This window comes from Diadema antillarum, unplaced genomic scaffold (genome assembly GCF_040938485.1).
Source record: "Diadema antillarum isolate AM-2024a unplaced genomic scaffold, OU_Dant_1.0 seq00001711_RagTag, whole genome shotgun sequence".
In the NCBI taxonomy this organism is placed as follows: Eukaryota; Metazoa; Echinodermata; class Echinoidea; order Diadematoida; family Diadematidae; genus Diadema; species Diadema antillarum.
Window position 1 is genome coordinate 261,858 of NW_027272400.1, and position 26,119 is coordinate 287,976.

Below are 26,119 nucleotides of genomic sequence, written 5' to 3' on the forward strand. Positions count from 1 at the left end.
AAATCAATCATGAAATAGAATATGCATATAGGTATATCACAGGTCTTTACCTCGTTCTATGACAGTACCGGAGCTCGCTTAAAATCATTACAAAAAAAATTCGTCATGACAACCCTACATGGAAATACTAAAATCATCTCCGGCGAGTGGCATATAAAAGTCGACCCCCCCCCCCCCCCCCCCAAAAAAAAAAAAAAAAAAAAAAAAAAAAAAAGGGCAAAGATAGTCATAACCGAACGCCTATTCAGCTATACTGGAACTGTAGGCGACGAAGTTCGAAAAGTTAGCAATGTTTATTGCGCATTTACAGTTGTAATCACAAATATTCCTGCGGTATTTATTTGTGAATGTACTTGTGCACTTGTTGTAAAATTACTTTTGTGAAATACTTGCCAGGTTATTTCTAAACAAAATTAATTCACATTTTTTTATTGCGAATGAATTTTAATATTTTACGATGATCAATGTGAATCTTTATCCACTCAAAATCTGTGTATCGTGATACTCCGACCTTCAGGCCTTCCCTCAAAAACCATCCGGTCGAATCATTCATTATACAGCTTCCGTACACTGGCAAATTGGACTGACAAAAGTGTGTGTCAGTGAGGTGTGTGTGTTGAGTGTGTGTGAATGTGTGCCTGGGAAACCGTACGTACGAGGCCGTAATATTTGCGGGCAGGTGAAATTCGCGATGAAATGCGTGCGTTTGTTTGTGTTTGGTAGCCGAATATAGATCGAACAACAGCGGCACAACAGCGATCAGCTGATCGCGCGGTTGACACTTCCACTGAAATCACCGCTGATAGTGTCACTGCTGGCATGTCGTTTTAGCTTGTAGGACGTAGGTGCAGAGTCGCTCGCAGCTGCTGGCCCGGCGAATCGTCTCGGCGAGAGACATCTCCGCGTATCGGGAACAGATATCTTCTTCACAGGCTTACATCGTCCCGAGGCGCAGGGTTGGAGGCAATCGCCAGCGTCTGCTGAGAGAGGGTCCAGTAGTTGTTGCTGACCTGCAGTTACTACGACTGTCTTGTTTTTTCCATCTCTCAGAGCACTCTATTTGAATTTGAGCAAGCTTTGCATGTTGGATGAACAGACAGTGTCAGTGAGGCAGCTAGATACCCTGCTGCCGTCCGTCCATCTCTCACGGACCGGAGTATTGAGCTGACCCAGCACCTCCCCTGTGCCTGAAGCTGGCTAAAAAGGACCAGTTGTCTAAATCAAAGCCGTCCTTGCTCTTAGCTCCGTCCACCACTACGATGTGCACCTGCTGCGATCGCTTCTCGTGCCCGGGAATTCTGCCTCGCCGATTCCAACATCTGTGGAAATGGATCGTAACGGCGTCTCTGGCCATCGTCTACTTTGTGTCTTGGGGAAACATCCACAGCTACCCACTGCTCTTTGGACCCCTGCAGGATGATTTCAAGTCATCGGCCATCGAAACGGGTGAGTAAACTACCAATCTTCCTGGCGAAGCCCGTAGCTGCGCAATCTCGCAGCCTCAATAATCAATACGCTAGCACTACACTTGGCCATTGCCACTTCACGCTCCCATTGTCTGCCTCTGCGGAACAGCTGATTCCGACCGATGTGTAAATTCGACCTTCTCCACCCGCACTGTTATTTCGAGACACTATTGTCCTCTCTCAGCTGTATTAATGAACAACCGGTTTGGAAAAGTGCGTGGTAGGCCTCTCTCCCACCTCCCTCCACAGAGCACTGCGTCGCGTGATAAACACAATGCGATCGTGATGAACACAGTGCGAAACAATACATCATTAGAGTCAGACCGGAAACCTCACGAATTTCAATGAAACAGAAGTTTGTTTTTAATGAATTTCATTTGAAATAATACACGAATTTATTTCACGCATTTCGAGAGGACATCGAGAAACTGATGTGGCGGCAAACTGATTTAGAGGAGTAATGTGCCATGTTTGAAATTGGTTCAGTGTAACTGTATTCCGTATTCAATGAAGTTGACTTCGATGGAGTAAGCTATGTTAAACGGTCGAATACGGAATAAGGTCAAGATTCGATAGGGTGTTTTTTTTTTGTCTTAGAAGTATCTCACATTTCACAGTTACAAGAATCACAGTCACATTGTGTTAGATTATAATTCTGTGGTGATGATGTCATGGAATCAGAGCATCGTATAAATAATGTTAAAGAATATTTGCTATCAAACAGTTCCTTTTGTTCAAATGAAATGAAGTGGAATTGTTTTATTTTTCATTTAGATCAACTTTTGACATTCTGTTTGTTTCATTGTCCTCTTCTTGAACGTAAAACGACCTTTCACTGTTATTGAGTGCGTGATTGTTATTTGGACTTGTTGTGAGCGCGACTTGATCACTGTACGCCCGATGTTTGGGCTTTAATCGGGTCCAGCAGCGCAAGGAGGTATCACACCTCCTGGGGTCCAGCTTACTTGTTTCCTACAGATATCTATCAGCTCCCTCGAGTACAGAGAGAAACACAACTTTGCCGTTTGCATCCAGAAACAACGGCAATCAAACACTGTTTTGACCGTGTCAAATATCTTTTTCAGCGTCATACAGTGGTTGCAATGACGCGATATCTTCGAGATGTGATAAATCGTGTAGACGAAGCCATGTTGGGAAGCCAGAGAGGTTAATCACGATTAGAGTCGGCATGGAGTGTATTATTTTAGATATAAATCGCAGAATGATGGTAAGATATACGGTGAGGTGGTAAGCATGTGCCATGTCTTCATGAACACAGCCGCTCCTCTCACAATCACATGGACTCAGGAGGTACTTTTTTTTTTTGGATTCATCTCATCAACTCTTGGGGTTATCGGTGACACCAAAGCTCTATCAGATTATGCACACTTGGGTGACATATGGAAAGATATATTAGTGAGTACAAAAACGAGTTCATGGCAGTCGGGGGTATACTAGTACTATACCCTTGCAATATCACTCGTTGTGAACAGGCGCAGAAGGGGTTTCACTTTTTTGTAATTTCATTTTCCCATACTACAATATTCCTTGAAGTTGATTCTGCATTCTTTGTAACGAGTAATGAAGTAGGGTCTATTCTTCCTCGAATCATAGCTTGTAATCGCGAATTGATAATTACGACTGTGAATATCATATAGAGGCTTTGAGATGCTTGGAACAGGGAGGTGGACACCTCCCTGCTTGGAGCAAGGAACCTGCTCGTACTGCCTCGAACAGCGAAAACGATAGCGTAACATCGCGTTGATCCCCACCCGCAACACACACAGAAAGTACAATGCTTTATATAGTCTGACTTCCAGACGTTTGTTTTTCATGGATAATAAAATGATGTACCGCACTGCATGATGATCAAGCAATGTAAATGACCGCCGCGACCGTGCAGTGACTGCTCTGTGTGTCTTGTGTCCCGCTTCAGACACGACAATCGTTACACCAAGATTAAAGGCATAATTTACCATTTGCACATGAAACAAAAACCCAGCATTAGTCCTTTAAAATAGTTCTAGAATATGAGTTAGGGATAGAAACAACCACTGCAAACATTTGAACCAGTAAAATCGATGTTAAGTATTGTTAAATATACAAAATATGAACAATATTTATATTAAGAATGTTTCCAGACTGAACCGTCTACAGTTATGGTTTATTGAGAAAAATACTGATATCTCCTTATAATTTAGGCTTTATTGCGAAATTTTTATATGGTAGGACGTTTTGGTACAACAAACCTATGCATATGCATCAAGTGTGATATCTTAAACATTTTTAAGATCACTGCTCCCAAAGGTAAAACAGGACCTTTAACCATGTGATAAACATTTCGAGCATAGGCCTGAATGAATTAGACTAGGAACTTTTACGAGAAGCAACCTATTGTGGATCTGTGGCAACGTTCGTTGTTAATTTTCACTCCTGGTGATATGACAAATTTTGTATGCCTATCGCAAACGTCAATTATCGACAAAAACAACAACAAAGGGTTATACAGAAAGCGACACAGATCTGTTTCTTGCCTTGCAATTTGCATGTAATGATCTTCCGACAGCTATATAATATGGATGCGGTGATATTACTATGCTCACAAGAGTCGTTTGAAGGAAAGTGTATCGCAACCTTTGAATACCTGGGAAGGGAGACAGAAATATGCAGGATTGGGTTTTACGCAAATGAAACGATTTTCTGCCAGACTGGTTCAGCTTGATAGAGTTTCAGTGCTCGCTCCCCTTCGTTCGAGAACGAGTCAATGCAGATAATGTGACGATAATCATGACAAAAACATTTAGTTGCTTTGCCGTAGCGTCCCCACAAATTGAACTTATTTTGATTGTGTATTTCTGTGGATAATGTTGAGGAAAAGGGTACCCAATGTATCGAGGAAAACAAATGGGCGCATAAGTGGTTTTGTGTGTGTGTGTGTGTGTGTGTGTGTGTGTGTGTGTGTGTGTGTGTGTGAATAAGAACAATGATGACCATGTGAATTGAGAGATAACACACATTTTGTTGATGTTACAACTATTATGAATGCAACTAGGCCTATATGAATGCTTTCTGTATGCCTGATGATAACTTACAAAAATATCGCAAGTTACAAATATGCCCTGGATCACTGATCATCACACTTTGACAAATCTATAAAGCTTTACAATAAGTGTGAAAATATATAGGAACATCTGTATAATTCTCTAGCTTATCTAATAGATGTGAGTTTGAAAGGGAAATAGGTTGTTAGCGACATTTCTGCTGATGCGTGAACGTCATCCCGGAGTTCTAAGCGCCGTAGCGGGGATCAGGGAGTGGTGTGCTTTTCGCGGGATCAGCCTCACTACACACTGTTTGCTGTCAACAAGCATGACGGATCTAGTTCAGACTGGTTACAACCAGCCAATCCAAAGCTCATAGGTCTCAGCAGGAGAACGACTGCTTACAAACGGAAGGCTAATATTCGGAGAGTCATTCCAGATAATGATTAAGAAATAAGTCATACGGTACGGTATAGAATAGAGAGGCGCCAAAATTTACAGTCTCATCGACCTCGTATAATAACGACTTTGCTCTCCTATGACTCGGTGTCGATCGATATCAAATCATTCCACTTCATCGAACAAAATGTTGTGAGAGTTGCTTTTCTTTTCGATACTAACTCGAGGGTTAACATGGAAAAACAACAGAGACGGGTTAGAAAACAAAAACAACAAGAGCAGCAGCAGCAACAAGAACAACAACAAGAACAACAACAACAACAAGTTCCACATCGCGTATAAGGCCCATACCTGAGCTTCGAAACGATACCGGCAGTTACGCGAAATGCCCATGCATATATTAGTGAAGAGTTTCATCAGAGAAATAGATTGTGTAGATCTTCAAGATAGCAAGATAGCAATTTATATCACAACGCAGATCTTTTGATCAGGATAGCTACGAAATAGATTCGATTGAGGGTAGCCTGCGGGGATATCCTGAAATGACAACTGATAGTAGCTGGTGCGGTGCCAAAGCAGGGAGGTGGGAAGAGATACCTCTCTGGTCAAAGGAATCGTAAGAAACATATCGTAGTATATGAATGAGTATTTTCGTAATAGCAGAATTGACAGTAAAAAAATGTAGTATAGTGGTAGTGTCGTTGTCTCAGTATAACCCATGTATAACGGGGATTCGCATACTATTATTGCAGAGTAATCCGATATACAGTGGCAGGTAGGCCAACTTAAGTTGTATTCACATCTGCTACCTGCTTTGTATCATTCATAATGGCACATCACTGTTTTCAAGGCTGCACTGGTGATGATATTCTACCTTGAACGTGATGGGAACGTCTATGCCTTTAAACAATCAAGGAGTTCCAATGCGTTTGAAACTCCTTGCTCCAATCGCTCCAATGTACCATGGAGCTACGCAGCTCCATAGATGCACCATGATGAACATCAATGCCGTTCTGGCAGAACAGATGAGCTGCGAAACGGGGAGCTTTCATGAGCCTAACTGTCCTCAAATGTTGCTGGAATAAAGGATAGAAGAGGGTAAATTATTAGCAAAGTTGAACTGCGACGAAACAAACTATTCTCCCTATAAGTTCCTCCCGCCACTTTCTCTGTTTCTTTTTTTTTTTTAATCCCATTTCCATCATCAAGGCAGGTCTAGACCTTTCACCAACATTTCGGTGTTTGCTCGACGCAAGCCTGTTTGTCAAATGAACAGACAGGTACAATTCCATACTAGGGAGGTGGAAACTAGCTTATCACTTCCCTGGACATACAGTGGATCGGTACGGAGCATGACAATAAATGATAAGCGGTAAGACCCTCTTCCACCTCCCTGCAGATTACCATACTTGTTGCAATGGAGAAAGAGCAAATTGAACTCTCAGGGTTTTTTTTTTTCCTGTGCTTCCCTCCTTTCTATATTGGAGGGGGGGGGGGGGCTGGTTCTTTCGCATTGTCGTCAGGATCTAACAATACCGGTCTCGTAGGTGATTGTCTATTTTGTTTTTTCTGCCTGTGACGAGGGGAAAAGGGGGCTGGAAGAAAGCGACTGGGTGTCCACGGTTAACTGGTAAGGAAACCAGTTCATGTGAAATTAATGTAAGATCTCTTTCATGATCACCATTTTGTCCTTCACCCTTTCTTCTTTTGCTTTCCCTTCTTTTGAGTTGAAGAAAAGATTGTTTATGGAACTGCACTGTTTACACATTTTCTTTCCAGCAGAATTTGCTGAAATGATCACGTCTTATTTAACTTTGATTTCAGAATGAGCTTACATAGACGGCAGGAGATATAAGAAGTTAGACTGTGTCCTATTTTTCGTGACCTGATCAACGGGAAAAGAAAACACTTGAAACAAAATATATTATATGCTAGTATATGTTATACTCTTCTTTTTTTTTTGTAGTGGAATTGCTTGGAAGTGCGCAGCTTTTATGTTTACATACTGATATTTCATTTTCCCCCACTGCACGTAATAACAACTCCTGTCTTTGTTGGAAACACGAAAAGTCAAGAGCGAGGGAGGGAGAGGCCAGGGAAGGACCGCTGACTGACCTGCCAGTTGTGTTTTCAGTCTATTCTAGATTAGATAAGAGAAAGCAGCACATTTTCCTCGCAGGCCTGGCTCGCTGAAACATCACTAGTCTCGGTGCAACACCAGAACATTTTTTATTGAAAGGCAATGTGAATGCGGTTTAAAGGAAGAGAACCATTCTCCCTGGATGGGGCTTATTAACAGCAAGGTTCCTGATAACACGTACTGCAGACCAGCCGCCCGTCAGTAATTTACCACGAAATCCCCGTCAGACAGTGTTGAAATCTGATGATTATGTTCCACAGGATCGCAAGTTTGAACACAGATACAATATTACAAATAACATCCGCACAGAAAGGTGCTAAAAACAATCGTGATTTGGAAATGAAGGCCCTATTAGAGCACCAAAATGTATACCAATTGTCATCAATGTACATAGAACTTCTCAGTGTTGATGAAAGACACTTACTATAGTGAATCCTTAGTTTTGAGGTGTATAGTCCGAGTCGGCAATGGTGGGTAGGTGGGGGGGGGGGGGGAGAAGACAAAATCCGTTTCGTCTTAGACAGCGCCGTCAGGGTAGGGAACACTGTCGAAGCGGTGGAATTCTTCGTGAATAACTCATGTATGCAATTCACTGTAGTCCGTCTGGAAGGGAAGACTAGCGCTGCAAAAGTCTCTACGATCCAGGGACCAAACAATCAAATAGTCTGGTTTCCAGACCCCATTTACAAAACCCTCGACAGCAATCTGAATGCTGTATACTTTGAATTATATCAACGAGGCGAACAACCATCGAAGATTCAAGTTCATGCCAAGGTATAAATTGCAATAATTATGTACCTATTTCCAATGACTGCAATACTATTTTATTGGCTTAGGACATGTATTGATGCTCTCATTTTTTTTTTCCGCAATCAGTCGCGCAATTGCTCCTGGACAATTTCCCGGGACGCGACAGTAAACCCGAACAATAAGCTGTCCCATGCACGAGCACGCCCCCTGTTCGTATATCGCGAGGACAAGGTCACACTCACCGGGAGTAATGTCAATTGGCGGTCATTGGCCGTAGGAGGAAGAAAAGAATGATGAAGAGGTAAAAGATGTTGAGGGATGCTGAGTAGGGATGCGACAGGATGGGAATTCATCTCATCGATCAGTGGTATTCAACAAAATGTAATTGTAAAGAAAGTGTGGTGTGCATGCTTATAGCAGATTTTTTTAAGTGATTACAATTTACATGAGAAGACAGACCTCAACAGCGCACTGCTGTCAAATTTCTGTACTCGCCCCTCCAAGAAACAACGTTTTATAATGACATCAACATCTTTCGAAAGACTTGGGTCTATGCCTTACTGCGAGTTCTGACATGACAAAATCAGCAGAAAGTACAAGTATCGCACATTAGTCATTAATCATATCAGATGGTCATGTAGTCGCCACATCCGTATGCCGAGTTTGTTGTCTTTAAAAATGAAACCCCACGATCAAATTGTTTTTTTGATAAATGGAGTATAGCGATATAGCATAAGATTCATTCAACTCTGCCATGCAACCAGAAAGGTCGGAATTTGCAAGTTTATCTTGTTTTCTTGCGAAAGTGATATTCCCTGCAACATGTAGATCCGGTTGTTACATGAGCACCACACAATACAGGTTTGCCATCGACTTGCACATACTGCACATAAATCTTCACGTATAGAAGGTTAGTTTCGAATAATGAATTGAGAAAAGTGAACATTATCATTCTCCCCATCAAGTTCAAGTGTATTTCAACAAAATGTTCAAGATGACTTTGATATGGGGGAGATGTTGTAAGATGATGTAACATCATTGCCTTTTCTAGATTGCACAAAATGTGATCGCAGTCAATATCACTGTTTAAATACCATAATAACAGCAAAAATCCATCGTTAGTGTCGTGTTATCTTTCGGGTGCAATTCTATTGAATATTCCGCCATTCTGTTGGTGTGATTTATTCAATCTATTTCACGAATTACACTGGAAATATTCACTAATTTGAATTTCCTTTTGAGATGCTACGCTTGCCAGATGGTTGGTAGCATCGGTTGCGCGTTCGCCCTTTGCTTCTCCATTCTCTCAGGGGGCTACCAGTAGCTCCGTGGTTCTACAGTGTGATAATGACATATTTTGTGTGGCATATATACATGTGTGTGATTTATAATGTGGCATATGAACCTAGGCCACTTTGCCCTGACAAAAAGCCACCGATCTGGTTTGGTGATCACAACCCGAATGCAGGAGATGGCCCCTCCACAGATCTCTGTATAGAGATTAGTGGGCCCCTCATCCGGCCATCAGTGTCTAGAGCTGACCATGACCTCCTGAACACACACGCACACTATAATACGACCTTTTTTTTTTGAACTTATGGCTGCCCATGGAGTCTCGAAGGTCAATTTCCATTCAATTCAATGACATGCATTTTCTTCTTCCACAGCACGTGATAGAACCAAAAAAAAAAAAAATCACAAATGATTAAGAGTACATGCGAGTTGGCTGTACCATGAAAATTTGGGGTGATTATAACGGATTGAAAAGATAATATTATGGGGCCTATATTAGTTATAAATCAACCTTGTGTGTTACATTATCCATGCTCTTAGGAAAGAAAAAAATGAGGAGTCCACTAAAAAGCAGAGCTTGTATATTGTGGACAACTCATACACTCGGCTCAAAAACTTACAAAAGAAAGAAATGTAAACTCACTCTAAACAAAGAAGAAAAAAAGCATCACAGACAGGACAGAAAGAACAAACAAACCTGAAAACAAACAAACACACAAGTACAAAATCGCAAGAACAGAACATGACTGTAGAGATGCCTGTATACAAGTTGTTATTGAGGAATCGGAACAGGGATAATCAAGAACGTAGCTGTAAAGCTGTGCTAATGAAATAAAGTTTATGTATGCATTCCATTATTAGAGGATGATGATATTCAAATTCATTACAGTTAAATGAGAAACACTGCCTCGGTAGGACTCCAACAAACAAAATTTCACTTTGCTTTTGAAAAGAATACAGTGAGAGAGCGTTTTTTTTATTTCATAATCCAAAGAATTCCAAAATTGAGGGCTTCTGTATAAAATGTATTGGAGCTAATAAAGTTAAAATAAAATCATCAGACTGCATACCAGGATACTTGTTCACTGATTTAATTCTCGGAAACATGGGGTAAAAAATACGTGGAAGTGTATTATTACTGAAATTTAACATAAATTATGCCAGCTGAAACAGTATACAAATCAATCATTTCGAACATTATGTGACTAAAAATAACGCATCTAAATGGGGACGTGGGATGAGTCCGAAAATAATTCGTAACGCCTTCTTTTGTATAATGATAACAAAAGTGTGATGGCCGTTTCCCCATGCTACAACCGTCATCAGCAGAGGGAGCCGACGATGAGCGCAGGGGCGCTTGCTTCTCGTCTGTGAAATTGGATGAAACTTCAGGACAGTCAGTTCAGGAGTTTAGCTTACCATGAATTCATTCATCTGTTTATTTTAGTTTGTTTGTTTGTTGTTGTTGTTGTTGTTTGTTTGATTGATTTTTTCAAAGCACAAAATACATTTGTGGTATTTGTCATATACGATGTCTCTTTTGTTTGTTCTCTGATTTTAAACAATGAGGACACTCGTAATAGATTGAAGATAGTTGGCGGAAGATAAAATTGCCCAAATATTGGCACAGGCGCTTGTCAACTCTCATTAGCGTACTTAACTTAAATCATAGACTGTATGTCTTATCTTTCCACCTCCTTGGAATCATGTCACGCTAAAAGAGACCAAAGTAGAGGACTTTTCTCTTTTGGCACATCCCCATCTCATATCACAGTTCCTGCCTGTGATTGTAAGCTTGTATAACAATGGATCAATAATCATTTCGTGGTGGACATATTTTTTGGCAACACAAACTTGCTCCCGAAGCCAATTGCACGTAAAAACTTAATGTTGACAATCATAACACGAGGGATGTGCCTTCTGAAAGACAACAATGCAAGAGATCTTGCAGTGATTGGTCGATTTAGCCCGAGCAATCTCCATGCCCAGATAGGGTGATCACAAATTTCATGACACTGCAGGCTATATAATAAAATGGTTTTTACTTACAGATTTTTGATTAAGGTATGGATGTATGGATTGACATGTTTCCTTCATCGTTTCATTAATTATTATTATTATTATTATTATTATTATTATTATTATTATTGTTATTATTATTATTATTATTATTATTATCATCATCATCATTATTATTATTATTATTTTGTCACTAAATGTATCTATCAAAGGGACTTTTTTTCTTTTTTGTCTATTTCTCTGAAGATTTTATTTGGCCCATGAAAATAGATCGAAGAAAGCAGTTCTAAAACACAGACATACATATGACGGAATGTGAAATGATTGCTCGTTTTTGTTTTGATTAACAAAACAATTTACTGAATGACCTGAGAAAAAGAAGTGTGTCATTGTTGTTTGTGTTTTGTTTTGTTTCAAAATATTTTCCAGTCATTAGGTGCATCGTGGCCAATCGAAATTATCAAGGAGAACTGCATACGCCATGACAGAAAAACTGCGCATGACAAAAATAAATCTCGAATTGCCACACCTTATGAACGGTGTGGCAAATCCTTTAAAGAGGAAATCCACCCCAAAATAATAAACCTGAAAGGAAAGAATGTAATATCATAATGATATCACAATGAATTTCATCAGTTTAGCAACGGTAATTTTACATGATATCTTCATTTAAATTCACATCAATTTCAATTTTAAATCAAGTTCGATCTGAGGGAACCGCTGCATGGTGAGGGTCGAATGGTTAACTCTGAATAAATATTCTGTTATAGATTCAATGCATATTATGTTATATCTTATTTTGTGGAAGCAAAATGAACATAAATTGAATTGGCCTGAAAAATAAGCATTACTGTTTGTTTTGTGTGTTTGTGTTTGTATTGTTTTGGAAGGCTATGAAGCCTTCTAGGGATTAATTGGAAGCTGGATGTGAGCCAAAATTCTTAGACACGGTATGACTTTTGAAGGTTACCCTGCGTGTAAACCTTACGAGATGTGTAGATATCTGGGGAAAGTTACAGTTTCGAATTGGTGCGTTCCTCGTGTATCTCCACTGATACGGACAATGCCTGCCATCTTATTTACCATGGATCTTGCAATATAACTCACTGATATACTGATCAAAGTTTAGTTTGTCCTCGAATACCTCATTCGATATATTTGTGCTTACAACCGCCTTAGGTTGTAAATACTGAGTAGTAAGAATAGAAGGAACTGGATAGAAGCGGCTACAGTTCAATCAATGCAAGGATTCGGACGATTTTGAAGCTGTTAAAAAGAAAAGGTCAAATAACACACCATTTCATTAAACCAGTCGGAGGTCGAAACGTGACACCGAATGATATTTGGTCTACACACGTTACTTATTTTGTGGATTACATCAGCATTTAGTGATAGAGCAGACTGGTGATTAGAAAGCCTGTCTCCCCCTTTATATGAAAGATTAGTTGTGTTGTAATAACGAAGCAATGATGCCTTCTTTTGGGGGTATATATGGTAGAGTTGTAGGTTGTCAGATTTTTTTTAAGAAAAAAGAAATGTTGTGCGCAATATAGATAATGCCAAAACAACCGGAAGATTAATAGTTTTGAGTTCAATTGTAACAAATACTCACAGTGACTGCAACTCTTTGTATATATTAATCGGTTGCAGGAGTTTAAAAAAAGTCAGCATTTTTTAATGGAACATCGGTAGGGCCTATATCAATACTCTCGTAATTTTAGTGCGGTTTTGGTAAAACTTTTGGTAAAACACTATATTCTTTTTATTGAAACTCATCTTGAACATTGCAAAAGAAAGGAGTGAAGAATATGATGGATCACGTGAAACACGTGCAGTCTGTGCCAGTCACAAAAGATTCACAACTGTATGAAAGGCATTATTTGATGTTGTTAAACTAGCTTGAAATCTTGGGACCCAATTATCAAATAATGATATCAAATTTGAAAAAATCAACTTCTAAAGAAATATTACGGTTAAATAAAAACTGTTGATATTAAAAATGAAGTGTAAATACGTGGGAGATAGTTTTTTTTCGGATTAACAAACTTTCAGAATAACGAACCTTCTTTCATTTTCCGATCAACGAACCATTGAAATGACGAACCGTCACTTTCGAAATTATGTACCTTCGGAATAACGCACCGTCGGAATACCGAACCTCCGGAGTAACGAATTTTCAGAATATCGGAGTGCAGCCATTATTACCCTCATCTGTCAGACGGATTACTCGCAATAACATATGACCGACGTTCATAGATATATTGAATGTAGTAATGTAGGCTTATGTAGTTTTACCCCCCCCCCCCTCCCCCCCCCCCAAAAAAAGTTAAATCGTTGACTGTATTTTCATCCATTTGAACGTTATATAGACCAAAATGCCTGCCGCTGAACAAACTACAGCTGAAACTTTCACACAACACTAACTTTAGCTCAGTCAGCAAGATTTGACAAATTTTCAGCCTTTTTGTTTCAATGCCCTTTGTCCCTTCACAAGCCTCTGCTAAACATATCAACAACAGCTATATGATGAACACGATGAGAACATGTCAATGAAGCACTCGCTATACATCAGGAATGTGAAAGGGAGAGACAATGAGTACACTCGGTACTGACTCGGATGTATGTCAAGCTGTTACTGATGTTCGTGGGTATTATTGCTCCGATAACTTCGAGGGAAAGGGAGGTACTTTGTTCTCATTGTTCAGTTTCTGGCACATGGTCGTTCATGTTTTATTTTGCTTTGCTCGTTTTGTTGCTTTTTTTGTGACGCGACATATGCTCTTGCGACAGTTCCAGTCTTATCTTCTCTAATGACGAATAGGGTTAGGGTTAGGGTTGTGATAGGGTTTGAGGTTTAGCTTGATGTGAAGATTAGGATTAGGGTTAGGGTGATGTTTGTAGGCAGAAATTATGTTTAGCTCAGCGTGCAGATATTCCGTAGGAGCAATATTGTCGAAAGGGCAAATAATGTTACGGAACTTTCTTTTTTATTATTTTTATTACACGAATGCCTGTAAATCACTGAACATCCAACAGACCTGTCGCTCTCTCCCAAGCACGCTTCACGGCAAAGCGGATGGGATCCGTGTTTGATTGTTCATATATATGTATTGGTCACTATTATGGCTTTCATTACCGTCTCGTGTGAAGAAGGTGTGTAAACTTTATCTTGAGTTGTTGTTGTTGTAAAGGACTTACTTGGAAGAGAAATGAAACGGCTATAATCATTAGCCTGTGCCGATTCCCGTCCTCTTTCAGTGCGCTTGGTAGTGTCTTTTATGAATATGCATGTACTCAGTAATTGATTCAGGCCTCAGCGGTGCCAAGCAACCCATTCATTCATCAAACAAGAACATCGAAGACCAACAGATTCGACACGGCAATATTTTCTAGACTACCGTTGTGTACCCTTTGAATTACGGGCTGTAGCTCAAATCATTCAATTCAATTCAATTCCATTCCATTCAATTCAATTCAATTCAATTCAATTCAATTCAATTCAATTCAATTCAACTCAATTCAATTCAGTTCACTTCAGTTTAATTCAATTCAATTCAAATGAGATAGAACCAAGCTCAGCATCATCATTGCTATGTATATCTTCATGACCTACTAAGCTTCAACCCCATTAGCTGTTAAGACACCTAACCAAGGATTTATATCCTAATATACTCATCTGTATTGTGTGCAGCATCGTATGTCCGAATAAAAAAAGAGAAAGAAATCGGTGAAAGGTTACTGCCAGACGATGAATTATGATATACAATGATTATGATCAACCTTTACACCATCGATATTACCCCAAAGGTTCATACAACAACTATCCCATATTTTTCCAAATCCATGTCCTTCCTTCATCCTCGTATACCAACAAACCGACTTAATCAAACATTGCATACATTACAATGGGTTACCCACGGTCGTAATTACAGAGTTGACACCATCCGCGCCACTATTCTTAGTTGTTGTTCTTTACACTCTCACTGCTATCATGCATGAAATCAGGTGCCCCACACGATGTTTTCATTTCCATTGTAAGAGTGAAATACATTAGTCATTATCGGAATAATTTCGGCACTTATTTGTCCCTTTGGATACGTAACAGAGCTCTGAAGGGAAATAATTTCGACGGCATTGTTCATTTTCCATTCAAATGTCAATGTCTCATGTATGAGCGTAGACTAAAAGTAATCACAAAACGTTCTTAAAGAGGAAATCCACTCCAACACAATCATCTTTAATATAGCTGTCAAAATTAATAGACTGAGCACAAATTTGCATGTTTAAATCTTGCTAATAATAGTATGATGGGGGAAGACATTGTAGGGAAACATGCAAGTTATGCCATTGTTTTTCATCAATTAAAATAATTAGAAATTTAGCAATGGTTGACAGATGCTGCCACTGGCAGAGTCTATGTTTAGAAGTTGTGTGTGTCTGTGTGTATGTGTGTGTGGGCGTGTTTCAGTAATTTGAAGAAAAATAGTAAAATTCTTGGAATGAAATATGATAATGGCACATATATGAATTATTTTGGCCACATAAACCTAAATGACGATCAGGGTGTTACAAGTCAACATGCATTTGCATTGCGTAATTCCTACCATGCTTGATGTATTCTACATTTTGTTTGGCTAATAATGTGTTTTTACACACCATTCAAATCTGGTTGAGAGATCTACTCCGAACAGTATCAGCAAGACACGTCTTGTCGAGCAGATTAAGAGCGACATGACATTCGTACATCACCGCGACATAAATATTGACAGTACACTGCCGCTGTAATTATCACAAATATAAACATGTCTTTAGGATTTGCCCCTTGAGAAGTTCACTTTTATTTGCACACACTCAAAGTCCTGATAGGAATCACAATTGAATCTTAACGGAGTACGTTAATTGTGACCATGGTTTAGAAAGTCTTATCGTTTAAGCCGAACTCTGTAGATGATAATTTGGGTATTGCTGTGTCTACACATGCAGCTAACCCATGGTTTACAATATACATGTATGGTGACATTAATAAGGCCAATGTCCGATAAAAGACGATAGTTTGAATATCGCGTCCTTTATACTTACGTCCTTATTGGACAAGATGTTTTTACGCACCTGTCCCTGTCGACCCAGGTGTACCCACAGGTGACCCAAGTGTACCTGGCAACGCTGAGTATTAGTAAATTAGTCATGGCAGGGCCCTGTGCTATAGAACTGTGTCAACACCTGAGAGGCTACTCTAGATAAAAAAGATCATATTATTATTATCATTACTGCTACTTCTACTTCTGCTGCTACCAGGTATGCTACTACTACTGCTATACTACGTATTATTATTATAACTATTATTATAGTCCAGGCTAGGCTCCATAGAAAGTGCACCTAACCTTGTTTTTTGATATATACAATGTTTTTTGATGGTTTCTTGTGAATTCGAGGGTGCTGATTCCAAATCCGATTGATGCCACTCGCGTAACCTTGAGCATTTTCGGCAAAATGCAAAAATCCAAAATGGCCGCCAGATATGCTAATTTGGCCATGATAATCCAAGTTATGTCAATTTTATGACCAATTATTCCATCAAAATTTTTTTAATTTTTGTTCCTTGAGTAATTCTACTTGCACTTGCAAGAAATTTTTCATTTGAAGAGGTACATTTAGTATTTTAAGCTTATTTTCAATCCAAAATGGCCGCCACTCCTATACTCATGTACTATATGCGTGGCAAAAAACATGCATAGAAATGGAAGACGAATTTTCAGTCACATACCTACGCTTTTATCAAATTTTGCATGTGCCATGCAAATCTGATGAGTTCCACTAGCAAAACAAGCAAACAAACAAGCAAACAAACAGAAAATGCATTGTTTTTAGGCTTGTTATATTCTTCTTAATACAAAACTTCAAAATAGAAGCTACTCATATACCCCTGCACAATATGAACGGCAAAGTGTATATGAAAAAAAAAAACAATGTCTTTTTTTTTCTGTCACTCAGGTACACTGTATATCAATTTGTGTGCTGATTATAAATTAGAGGATTGTTACTAACAAAAGCTGTTTTATTCTTTGATGCGAACATCCAGATTTGCTACCCCAATCTGAATTTTTCCCAAGAAATCTGGAAAAAACCCACCAAAGTTTGAATTGACGCCAACATCAAGATCGTTTATCTGGAATTATTAGACATGAACAATTTGATACTTACTTGCCTTGAGATGTTCAACATCATAACATTCACGCTGGTTTACTGAATTAAAAGCCTAATTTTAAATCCTAGATGATGACACAATGGGCCGAAAGCATAAACGCTAGCAATTGCTTGTGCTAGCCTTTTTCTCGAATCCGTATGCATAAAAACAAGCAGAAGCTTTTGCTAGCAAGCACAAGCTATTGCTTGCTGCCCGCAAGCAATTGCTTAGAGACCAAGCATTTGCTGAAAAACGTATGCATAAAACATACCATTTGCTAGTTCTTGCTAGCAATTGCTTACGATTTTCCAAGCTCTGTAAAATGAGCTTGAGCTTTTGCTTAACCGGAACGTTCCCTTTTAAGTATCATTTTCAAATTTATGAAAGAAAGACCACACTTGCGAAGGAGTGGTATAAATCTACAAGAAATTACTCATAAGTATTGTAAGAAACTTTTTCATTTCAACAACGGGAATGTCCAGTGGTTAGCACGCAAAATGTGATGAAAAACAGGTAGGATGTCTGACTTTGGTGGAGAGCGAGGAGACCTCTCTCTGGCAGATCCGGGCGGCTGTAAGCTGCAGTGATGGGAATCAGCCAGTAATACGTGTGTGTGTATAGATGTGTGTGTATGTGTCTGTGTGTGCATTTCATAGCTCTTCTGCTATGTCAGGAAATGTTTCCACACACACATGCCCTTTCAAATACATGCTGCCACACTCGCCTTTGTTCTTGTGTTCGCACAGGCGTGACATCCCTTTTGTTGAAAACGCAAGCAATTGTTTGTGGGGGACAAGCAAAAGGTATTGGCATAAGCAAAAGATTATGCATATGGATTTAAGCAATTGCTTGAGCTAGACCTTTTGCTAGAAGAGCTTGTGCTTTTGCTTGAAGCAATTTCTTACAAGCAATTGCTTGTTTTATGCATTCCGCCCAATGAAACTTCCAATTACCTGTCCTGTTTTACATTATCTAAAAGCGATTTTATACAAACTTTGCAGTCCCCTCACCCGAGAAAGAACATGAGGCAAGGGAAAGTGGAAAAAGGGACCACCTCACTTCCTGTTGTCAAATCTCTGAAATGAACACAATGCCCAAAAGTTTTTCATGTTAACCCAGATGAACTATATATGAAGAGTTTGTTTGCAAACACCGATAAGTCCATTTTTGAAGATTTTGAAGTACGGTCTCTGTCATAAAGTGCAAAATAATACCTTTTAAATGATATATTGGTCACTACATATAAAGGTACATTTTTTAAGTTATGGTCAAAAGAAACAAAAAAAAATTCTTATTATTCTCTTTATTTTTCTAGACCTTTAATCGCAAATATCTCCATTTGACAAATATGGACTTATCGGTTTTTGCAAACAAACTCTTCATGTGGTACATGAATTCTACCACCATTTTTTTTTTCTGAGTGAATGTGTTCGCGTATATGATGTCAAGAGAGACTCTGAGATCTGTACAGTGCTGCCTCATTCTGAAAGCAGTGTTATAACAACTTCACACTGCTTGTCTTTAATCTTCAGCACTCAGAGACTCCAACTCTCCAGCTTTCGACGGGAGATCTTTCACCCCCATTTCGCGACATCTTCCGTTCTCCCGCTTGAGATTTAATTTCTCCTGCGCTGGATCTGTGTCTCCCACTTGAAATGATTTCTTACTTTGTGTGTTCGTATGTTGAAAAATAAGCCTTAGATAGCACAAGAGAACATTAAGAACCCTATTAGAGATTCCAAAGCTCAACCGGGCCCTGGACCCCGCGGTCGCAGGGAACTTCGCGCCCATTAAGTTGGAGTCTCCCGTTGCTAGGGGTTTCCGGCGGGAGAATCTCCAGATTAGAAGGTTCTTGATAATATTGATAATGTTCTTTTAAAACACATTATAAACTGCATTGTGGATCCTTTGGTTCATGTGTTTAATTTGTCTTTAAGTAATGGTGTTGTCCCCGAGGAAATGAAAGTATCTAAGGTTATTCCAATTTTTAAGAAAGGGGATAGGGAAGACATCAGTAATTATAGACCAATATCTTTGTTATCCATTATCTCTAAATTATTAGAAAAAGTTGTACATTTTAGACTCTTGGATTTTCTCAATAAGCACAAGATTATTTCAAATAATCAATTTGGTTTCCGGCAACAACACAACACATCCCATGTAGTTCTCACTTTCCTAGACAAAGTCTCCAAAGCCATTGATAATTATCATCATACTATAGGTGTGTTCCTGGACTTCTCCAAGGCCTTCGATACCATTGACCACAAAATACTCCTTTACAAATTATCTCATTATGGTATTCGTGGCATGGCCTTGGAGTGGTTCAGGAGTTACCTTACCAATCGCAATCAATTTGTTTATATTAATGGTCACAAATCTGCTATGCATGATATCACTTGTGGTGTACCGCAAGGAAGTTTACTTGGACCACTTTTATTTGTGGTTTACATCAATGATATCATAAATTCATCAAGTATTCTTTCCTTTTTATTATTTGCTGATGATACAAATGTGTTCCTTTCTAGCTCTGATCCAGTGTATTTGATCGATACTATGAACATCGAGATAAAAAAGTTACTTTATTGGACTAGAGCTAACAAATTGTCAATTAATCTTCAAAAAACTAAATGTATGCTTTTCAGTAATTCTTTAGAAAAGTTATCTCAGAATATTTATTTAGACAATATAGCCATTGAAGAAGTTTCCTCAATTAAATTTTTAGGTTTGACTCTTGATAATAAGCTCACCTGGAATTTGCATATCGATTCAATTTGCCGCACAATTTCTAGAAATGTGGGTGTTATCAATAAAGTTAAATTCTATTTTCCGAAAAATGTTTTGTTAATGTTATATTCATCTTTGATCTTACCCTATCTGAACTATGGCATTCTCGCCTGGGGCAACACTTACTCCTCATATTTAGAAAGAATATTATTATTGCAGAAAAAAGCTCTTCGTATCATTTGTAGAGAATCGTGGAGATGTCATACTAATGACTTGTTTCATCAAAATAATATTTTAAAAATTAAGGATTTATATTGTTTGAATTTAGGTCAGTTTATGTACAAATTAATAAATCACTCCCTTCCTTTGGTGTTTGACTCTATGTTTATCCAAAATAAAACTGTACATTCATACCCCACTAGACAAACCAATGAATTCCATTTACCACTGTTTAGGACAATTTTTGCAAAGTCTATATTCTCCTTCGCTGGACCTAAACTCTGGAATTCCCTTGACAGCAGTATAAAAGAATCTCTAAGTTTCAACACTTTTACTTTAAAATTAAAGAAAATGCTTATTAATTCTTATATTACTAGGGATTTGCATTCTGAAAGCTCCTAACTGATTTCTCTTGCTGCTAACGCCTTTATTTTGTTTACTTTATTTCATAACCATTATGTTATATCATTCATATGAAAACAACTTCCTGTGTCCTGCATCGACCCCCAATACTCTTCTCCTTTGCCCTTCCCTCTGTCTTCCTGTCCCTTTCTATCTCCTTTTTATCCTTTCCACGTGTATGTAAGAGAGCTGCTTTGTTACTGTGTTATATGTGTGTGCGTTTGAGTGCGTACTCGTTTTGTGTTCTGGTTCCCGTGGATTATGTTAAAATGTCTCGTGTATTACTATTATAAAGCGACTCCGAGGGGACTGCATTCTACAAGCTTGGCTTTTTAGCAGTCCCCTCCATTTCCGACCTTTTCTTTGTTATGATTCAGTCACATTTTGTCCTTGTACTTCTTCTACCAAAATATGTTTTTTGTTTCATGTAAACAAATGACGTGTATTTAAATTTCATTTGGACATGTAAAAGTTACTTTGTACTGACTTTGTGTATATGCAACGTCATATTATATGGTTTGGCCGGAAATGAAATAAAAAATGAATGAAATGAATGAATGAATGAGGTTATGATCCATTTCAAACTCGTCGACCCCCCCCCCCCCCCCCCAACTCCTTGCTGGGAAAAAAATCTACAATGTAAAGGGTTTTTAGTTGTGTCATTAATGTCATGTATGTTTTTGTCTGCAACTATGTATCTCTGCACTTTCTGTATATGATTTTTCTGTACTTTGTTAATATGGTTTTAGGGGAATGAATATTAGAAGCTTTGCTTTCTAGCCTCCCCTCCATTTTCAACATTATTTGATAAATACCATGCATCTAGGCTTCTTAATATATTGTGTTAGTTTTACATTTTTATATTCAACCTGCGTGTAGATTATGATGGTATATTGATTTCTTGCGAGACGTTTGGTGAACTTATATTCGTTGTTGAGACAAAATGAAATAGACAAGAAATTGTGTTAAACATAGTGAGGTTTATGAATATTAAATGCTCAAATATACATGTAGGCCCTAAATAAACATATGCAACACTTTATGACAGCGTACAGTAGGTACGGGACTGGAAATACAGTAAATTTGTTCTATATTCCATGCATTATGTTTTGCCATTCATATAGTACATAAGAATAGGAATGGCGGCCATTTTGAATAAAAAATGAGCTTTAAATACTAAATGAACCTATATGAAATGAAAGTTCTCTTGCAAATGCAGATGGAGTAAATCTAGGAACAGAAATGTACAAAGTTTGGTGGAATAATTTGTGATATAATGCACAATATTATGTTTATCACGGCCGAATTAGCATATCTGGCGGCCATTTTGGATTTTTGCATTTTGCCGAAAATGCTCAAGGTTATGCGAGTGGCATCAATCGGATTTGGAATCAGCACCCTCGAATTGACAAGAAACCATCAAAAAACATTGTATATATCAAAAAACAAGGTTGGGTGCCTTCTAGCCTAGACTATTATGCATGTTTAGCTCTCGAATCTCACACACCAATTTTCCACAGAACAAAACCACGACGATTTTTATACCCACTGTCCAGTTTACGACAGTCTCTCTTAGCACGAACACATGTGTATCGTGTGGCATTGTACTGCTACTGTGCTAGAGGCATATTAGTGTTCATTAGCATTTTAGATATTTCCCAAGACATAGTGTCGTGTGCAATCGTACTACCAAAGGTATATGTATTCTGCTTGTATACTATATCATACCTTAATCATTTTTCACACCAATTATTGTGATATTGCCTGGTCTAAAGGAAATGAGTTTTATATGATGGCATATTTATATTCAGTAAAAAGTCAGTCTAATAATTCGCATCGACAATGCGTCATAATGCCCATACCTTGTCTACCTTCTGCCAGTTGAAGCTTTTAAATGTTCATGAGATTTCTAAATATAACCTTGCTATCTTTATGTTCATGTAATGAAAAAGTTTATAACCCTTTAGCGCTTCATCCAGATCTTTATTTGAACATGCCGAATCATAATGCCCTCAATGCTGACATCATAATTTTATTGATGTCAAAGCAAATGTTTCAAAAAATACAGTCTCTTTACAGGGCCATCAGTATGAAATGATATACATTGCTACGTACCTGTATACTATACCGATTGATCTGTAAGCCATTATTCAAAAGCGTCAAACAACCTTACATATCTTACATATTACTGTATTCATAATCTCATTTTCACTGAAGGCGTTTTCACATCAGCCCGATAAAAATCCAAGCTCGAGATATTTTTTTATTTCCCAAGTCAGAAAATAGCGCGCTATTTCAAAACATCGGGCTGATGTGAAAACGCCTAATGTAACGACTGCGATTTAATGTGCCTTTCGATTAGCCTTAATATTATCTCTCTCTGTCTCTCCTTCTCTCTTTTTTTTTTCTCTCAGCCTTTCTCTTTCTCAAACAACCTGTTTTTTTTTATATTGTTTTATACAGGGGTTAGCGTTTTAAAAGGTCTATTGTTCTTTCCTTTTGACCCTCCATTTTTATTAAAGTAATTTGTTCTGTGTGGTTTTCTCTTCGTTGTTGTCCTTTTTTTAAAATTACATTTAAATCAGGTCAGTATACACGTGTTATACTTTTTAAAATATCTTTTATGTTATTCTTTAATATAACTATCGTCCGTTGTATTCATGATGAATGGAAACGAACTTGAACATGAACTTGAACTTAATTTTTTTTGACATTTTTTTTTTAGCTTCTGACAATCATTATTTGACGCCCTGACAAGCGATAGGAAAAGATTAGTACGACGGTTGTGTGAGAGACCTTCATCTCTTTTTGTCTAACCCGTGGGATATTTCACATCTTGAGCCCTGTTGAATCATACACGTTGCTATTGATTGTCAATTTCCCACAGTCAGTTCCCTGCCAATATTATTAGGGATCCGGATGTTTCCCCTTCATGTATCCATGTCAGGTATCGGCTCAACAACACTCTGATTGGTGGTAGCTAGTCTTTGCGGCCGAATACTGATCAATATATGCACTTAAAGGACAAGTCCACCTTCATATACATGTGGATTGAATGACTGCAGCAACATTTATAGAGCAAATCTGTGAAAGTTTGAGGAAAATCAGACATGCCGTTTAAAAGTTATGAATTTTTGAAGTTTCTGTGCAGTCACGGCTGGATGAGAAGACTACTACAGTTTATAATGTCACATGCGTAAAACGATATATAGTCTAGCGGATATAGACCACATATAGGGTGAATCATGCACATTATGGTAAAAGCACCATACTTGGTACACATGTACATGATGCCAATACAAGTCATTTCTGATATGGAAGCCACTCTGATTCTGCCTGTGGCGGCCGTGGCGGCCATTTTTCAAAATGGCCACCATGTGATATAGCAATGCTGTGTATTTTGGAAACTATAAGTCCGATTGTCGTGATTCTTGTACCAAAGTATAGGTTTTGAGGGTCAAGGATTCCAATAGAATAATTTTTGAGAGAATAAAACCATGGCAACCTACTTATTGGAGGCCATTTTGAAAAAATATGGCCACCATGCTAGATATAACATATCCTTAAAATGTATGGACAAAGGGTCATGACTCTGGTACCAACTTATATGTTTTTGGGGTCAAGGATTCTGATAAATTCAACTGTAAGTGAATATGAATCGTTTCATCCTACGTTTTGGCGGCCATTTTAATAAATATGGCTGTCATACAACAGATAATGAATATTGTATATCTTCGAACTCAAAAGATATATAATCTCGATTCAAGTGTAAAAGTATAGTTTTTGGGTGAAGGTTTTCAATATAATGATGTTTTAGCAAAGTGAATAGGTTCATCACATCCTTTGTTTTGGCGGCCATTTAATAAATATGGCCTCCCTCCAGTTAAACATGGCTGCCGCTCTACATTCTATTCATATATCTTTAAAACCAATGGATGCATCTTCATGATTCTGGAACAAAAATATGTTTTTGAGATTCATTTATTTAAATGGATACATCTTTTCGTGTATACAACCATCGCATCCTATGTTTTGGCTGCCATTTTAAAACATGGCCACCGCAATATATACTTTACTGTACGTCTTTGAAACTAATTGGGGTCAATGATTTTAAACAAGCATTTGTTGATGAATAGAACTAACACATTTCGTTTTCATGTCCATTTTGATAAATATGACTGCTGCACTACATAGAGTATGCACACACACACACACACACATTATATACAGTGTGGCCTAGAATTAACGGAAACGCGAGTTTTCGCAAATATCTGCACATTTGCATTACTTTGATGCCAAAATGAATGACATAGAGTTGTAGAGAATTTATCTAGAAGAAGAATGACACCAAAATCCCTCGATTTGGTTGAGTAGTTTTCATTCTACAGATGTTTTTGTAAAGACGGGTCGAGCGTAAATTTCTTAGCTCAATTCAACAAATTTCAGCATCGAACAAAAACCACTGCCTTGGGAGACTAACAAAGAATCGAGGCCGCACATCACAATGTGGAATGTTTGAATAGGATTATTGTCGAAAATAGACCTTCAATTGTTGAGTAGTCTCCGTTGCTGAGCTTTGATAAAATAAAGTAAGAAATTAATGATTAACAAAAACATGTCTAGAAAGAAAAGTACTCAACCAAATTGGACTATTTCGTTTTGGTTTTGAAAAAATATTCGTTTCCATTTTCTGAGGGGCCAACCTGTAGTGTATATATTATATATACACCCTCACTTGCCATATGTATTGTCCCATTGACAAGAATCGTTCACCTATTATTGGTAAATGAACTTCCTATGTTGTTGCGGCGTTTAGTTCTTTATTGTTCATTGATTGTTGTTGATTGACCATACCTCTATCACATTCACTATTCAAGTAGGTATTGAACATCACATAAGTACAATTGTTGCATACCTAGAATACTAAAGATAATTATGTTGAATATCAAAGGTAGAATAAAATGGTGAGAATGGAATAGAAGACTTTCCCCCCAATTTTGGATGCATAGACAGGAGAGTACAATTAGTGTACTGTCATAGTTTCCAGCCACAAAGACATGATAATTGCAGTCTTATAAGACCTACTGATTTCTAAAGGTTTTTTTTTTCAGTTCTTGATCATTATTTCATAGTATGACCCTTGTCAAAACAGTTACACAACATTCATAAGAAATCATATGAAGGAATCGAATTAGCTCTGACAATCCAAAACAATTATTGTTCCTGATCATCCATTGATGAGCGGTGATGAACGTGAATGCATATATAGATGCAGGTGCGCTTTAGAGAACTTCTTCAGTATTTCTACTGGTGCCGGTAAGTAAGATCGATTTACTGAATATTTTATTCTGCAGTTTTATCTTCCAATAATTATGAACCTAAAAATTTGTATTTCTTTGAGGTTTTCCTTAAATTCATACATTAGCATAATTTTTCTCGTAAAGTGTAGTTTATATTTTGCTAGTAGACTCATGTGGAGCTG

General features: G+C 38.1%; 1 protein-coding gene across 1 annotated transcript in view; it reads left to right on the forward strand.

Moving 5' to 3' along the window:
- Positions 1 to 1,198: 1,198 nt before the first annotated feature.
- The window catches only part of LOC139711840 (monocarboxylate transporter 14-like), a 51,190-nt gene continuing 26,269 nt past the window's right edge, over positions 1,199 to 26,119 (forward strand). Inside the window, exon 1 of the mRNA XM_071623690.1 lies at positions 1,199 to 1,446. Coding sequence (XP_071479791.1) covers positions 1,260 to 1,446 — 187 coding nt within the window. The 5' untranslated portion in view covers positions 1,199 to 1,259. The remainder of the gene's footprint in view (positions 1,447 to 26,119) is intronic.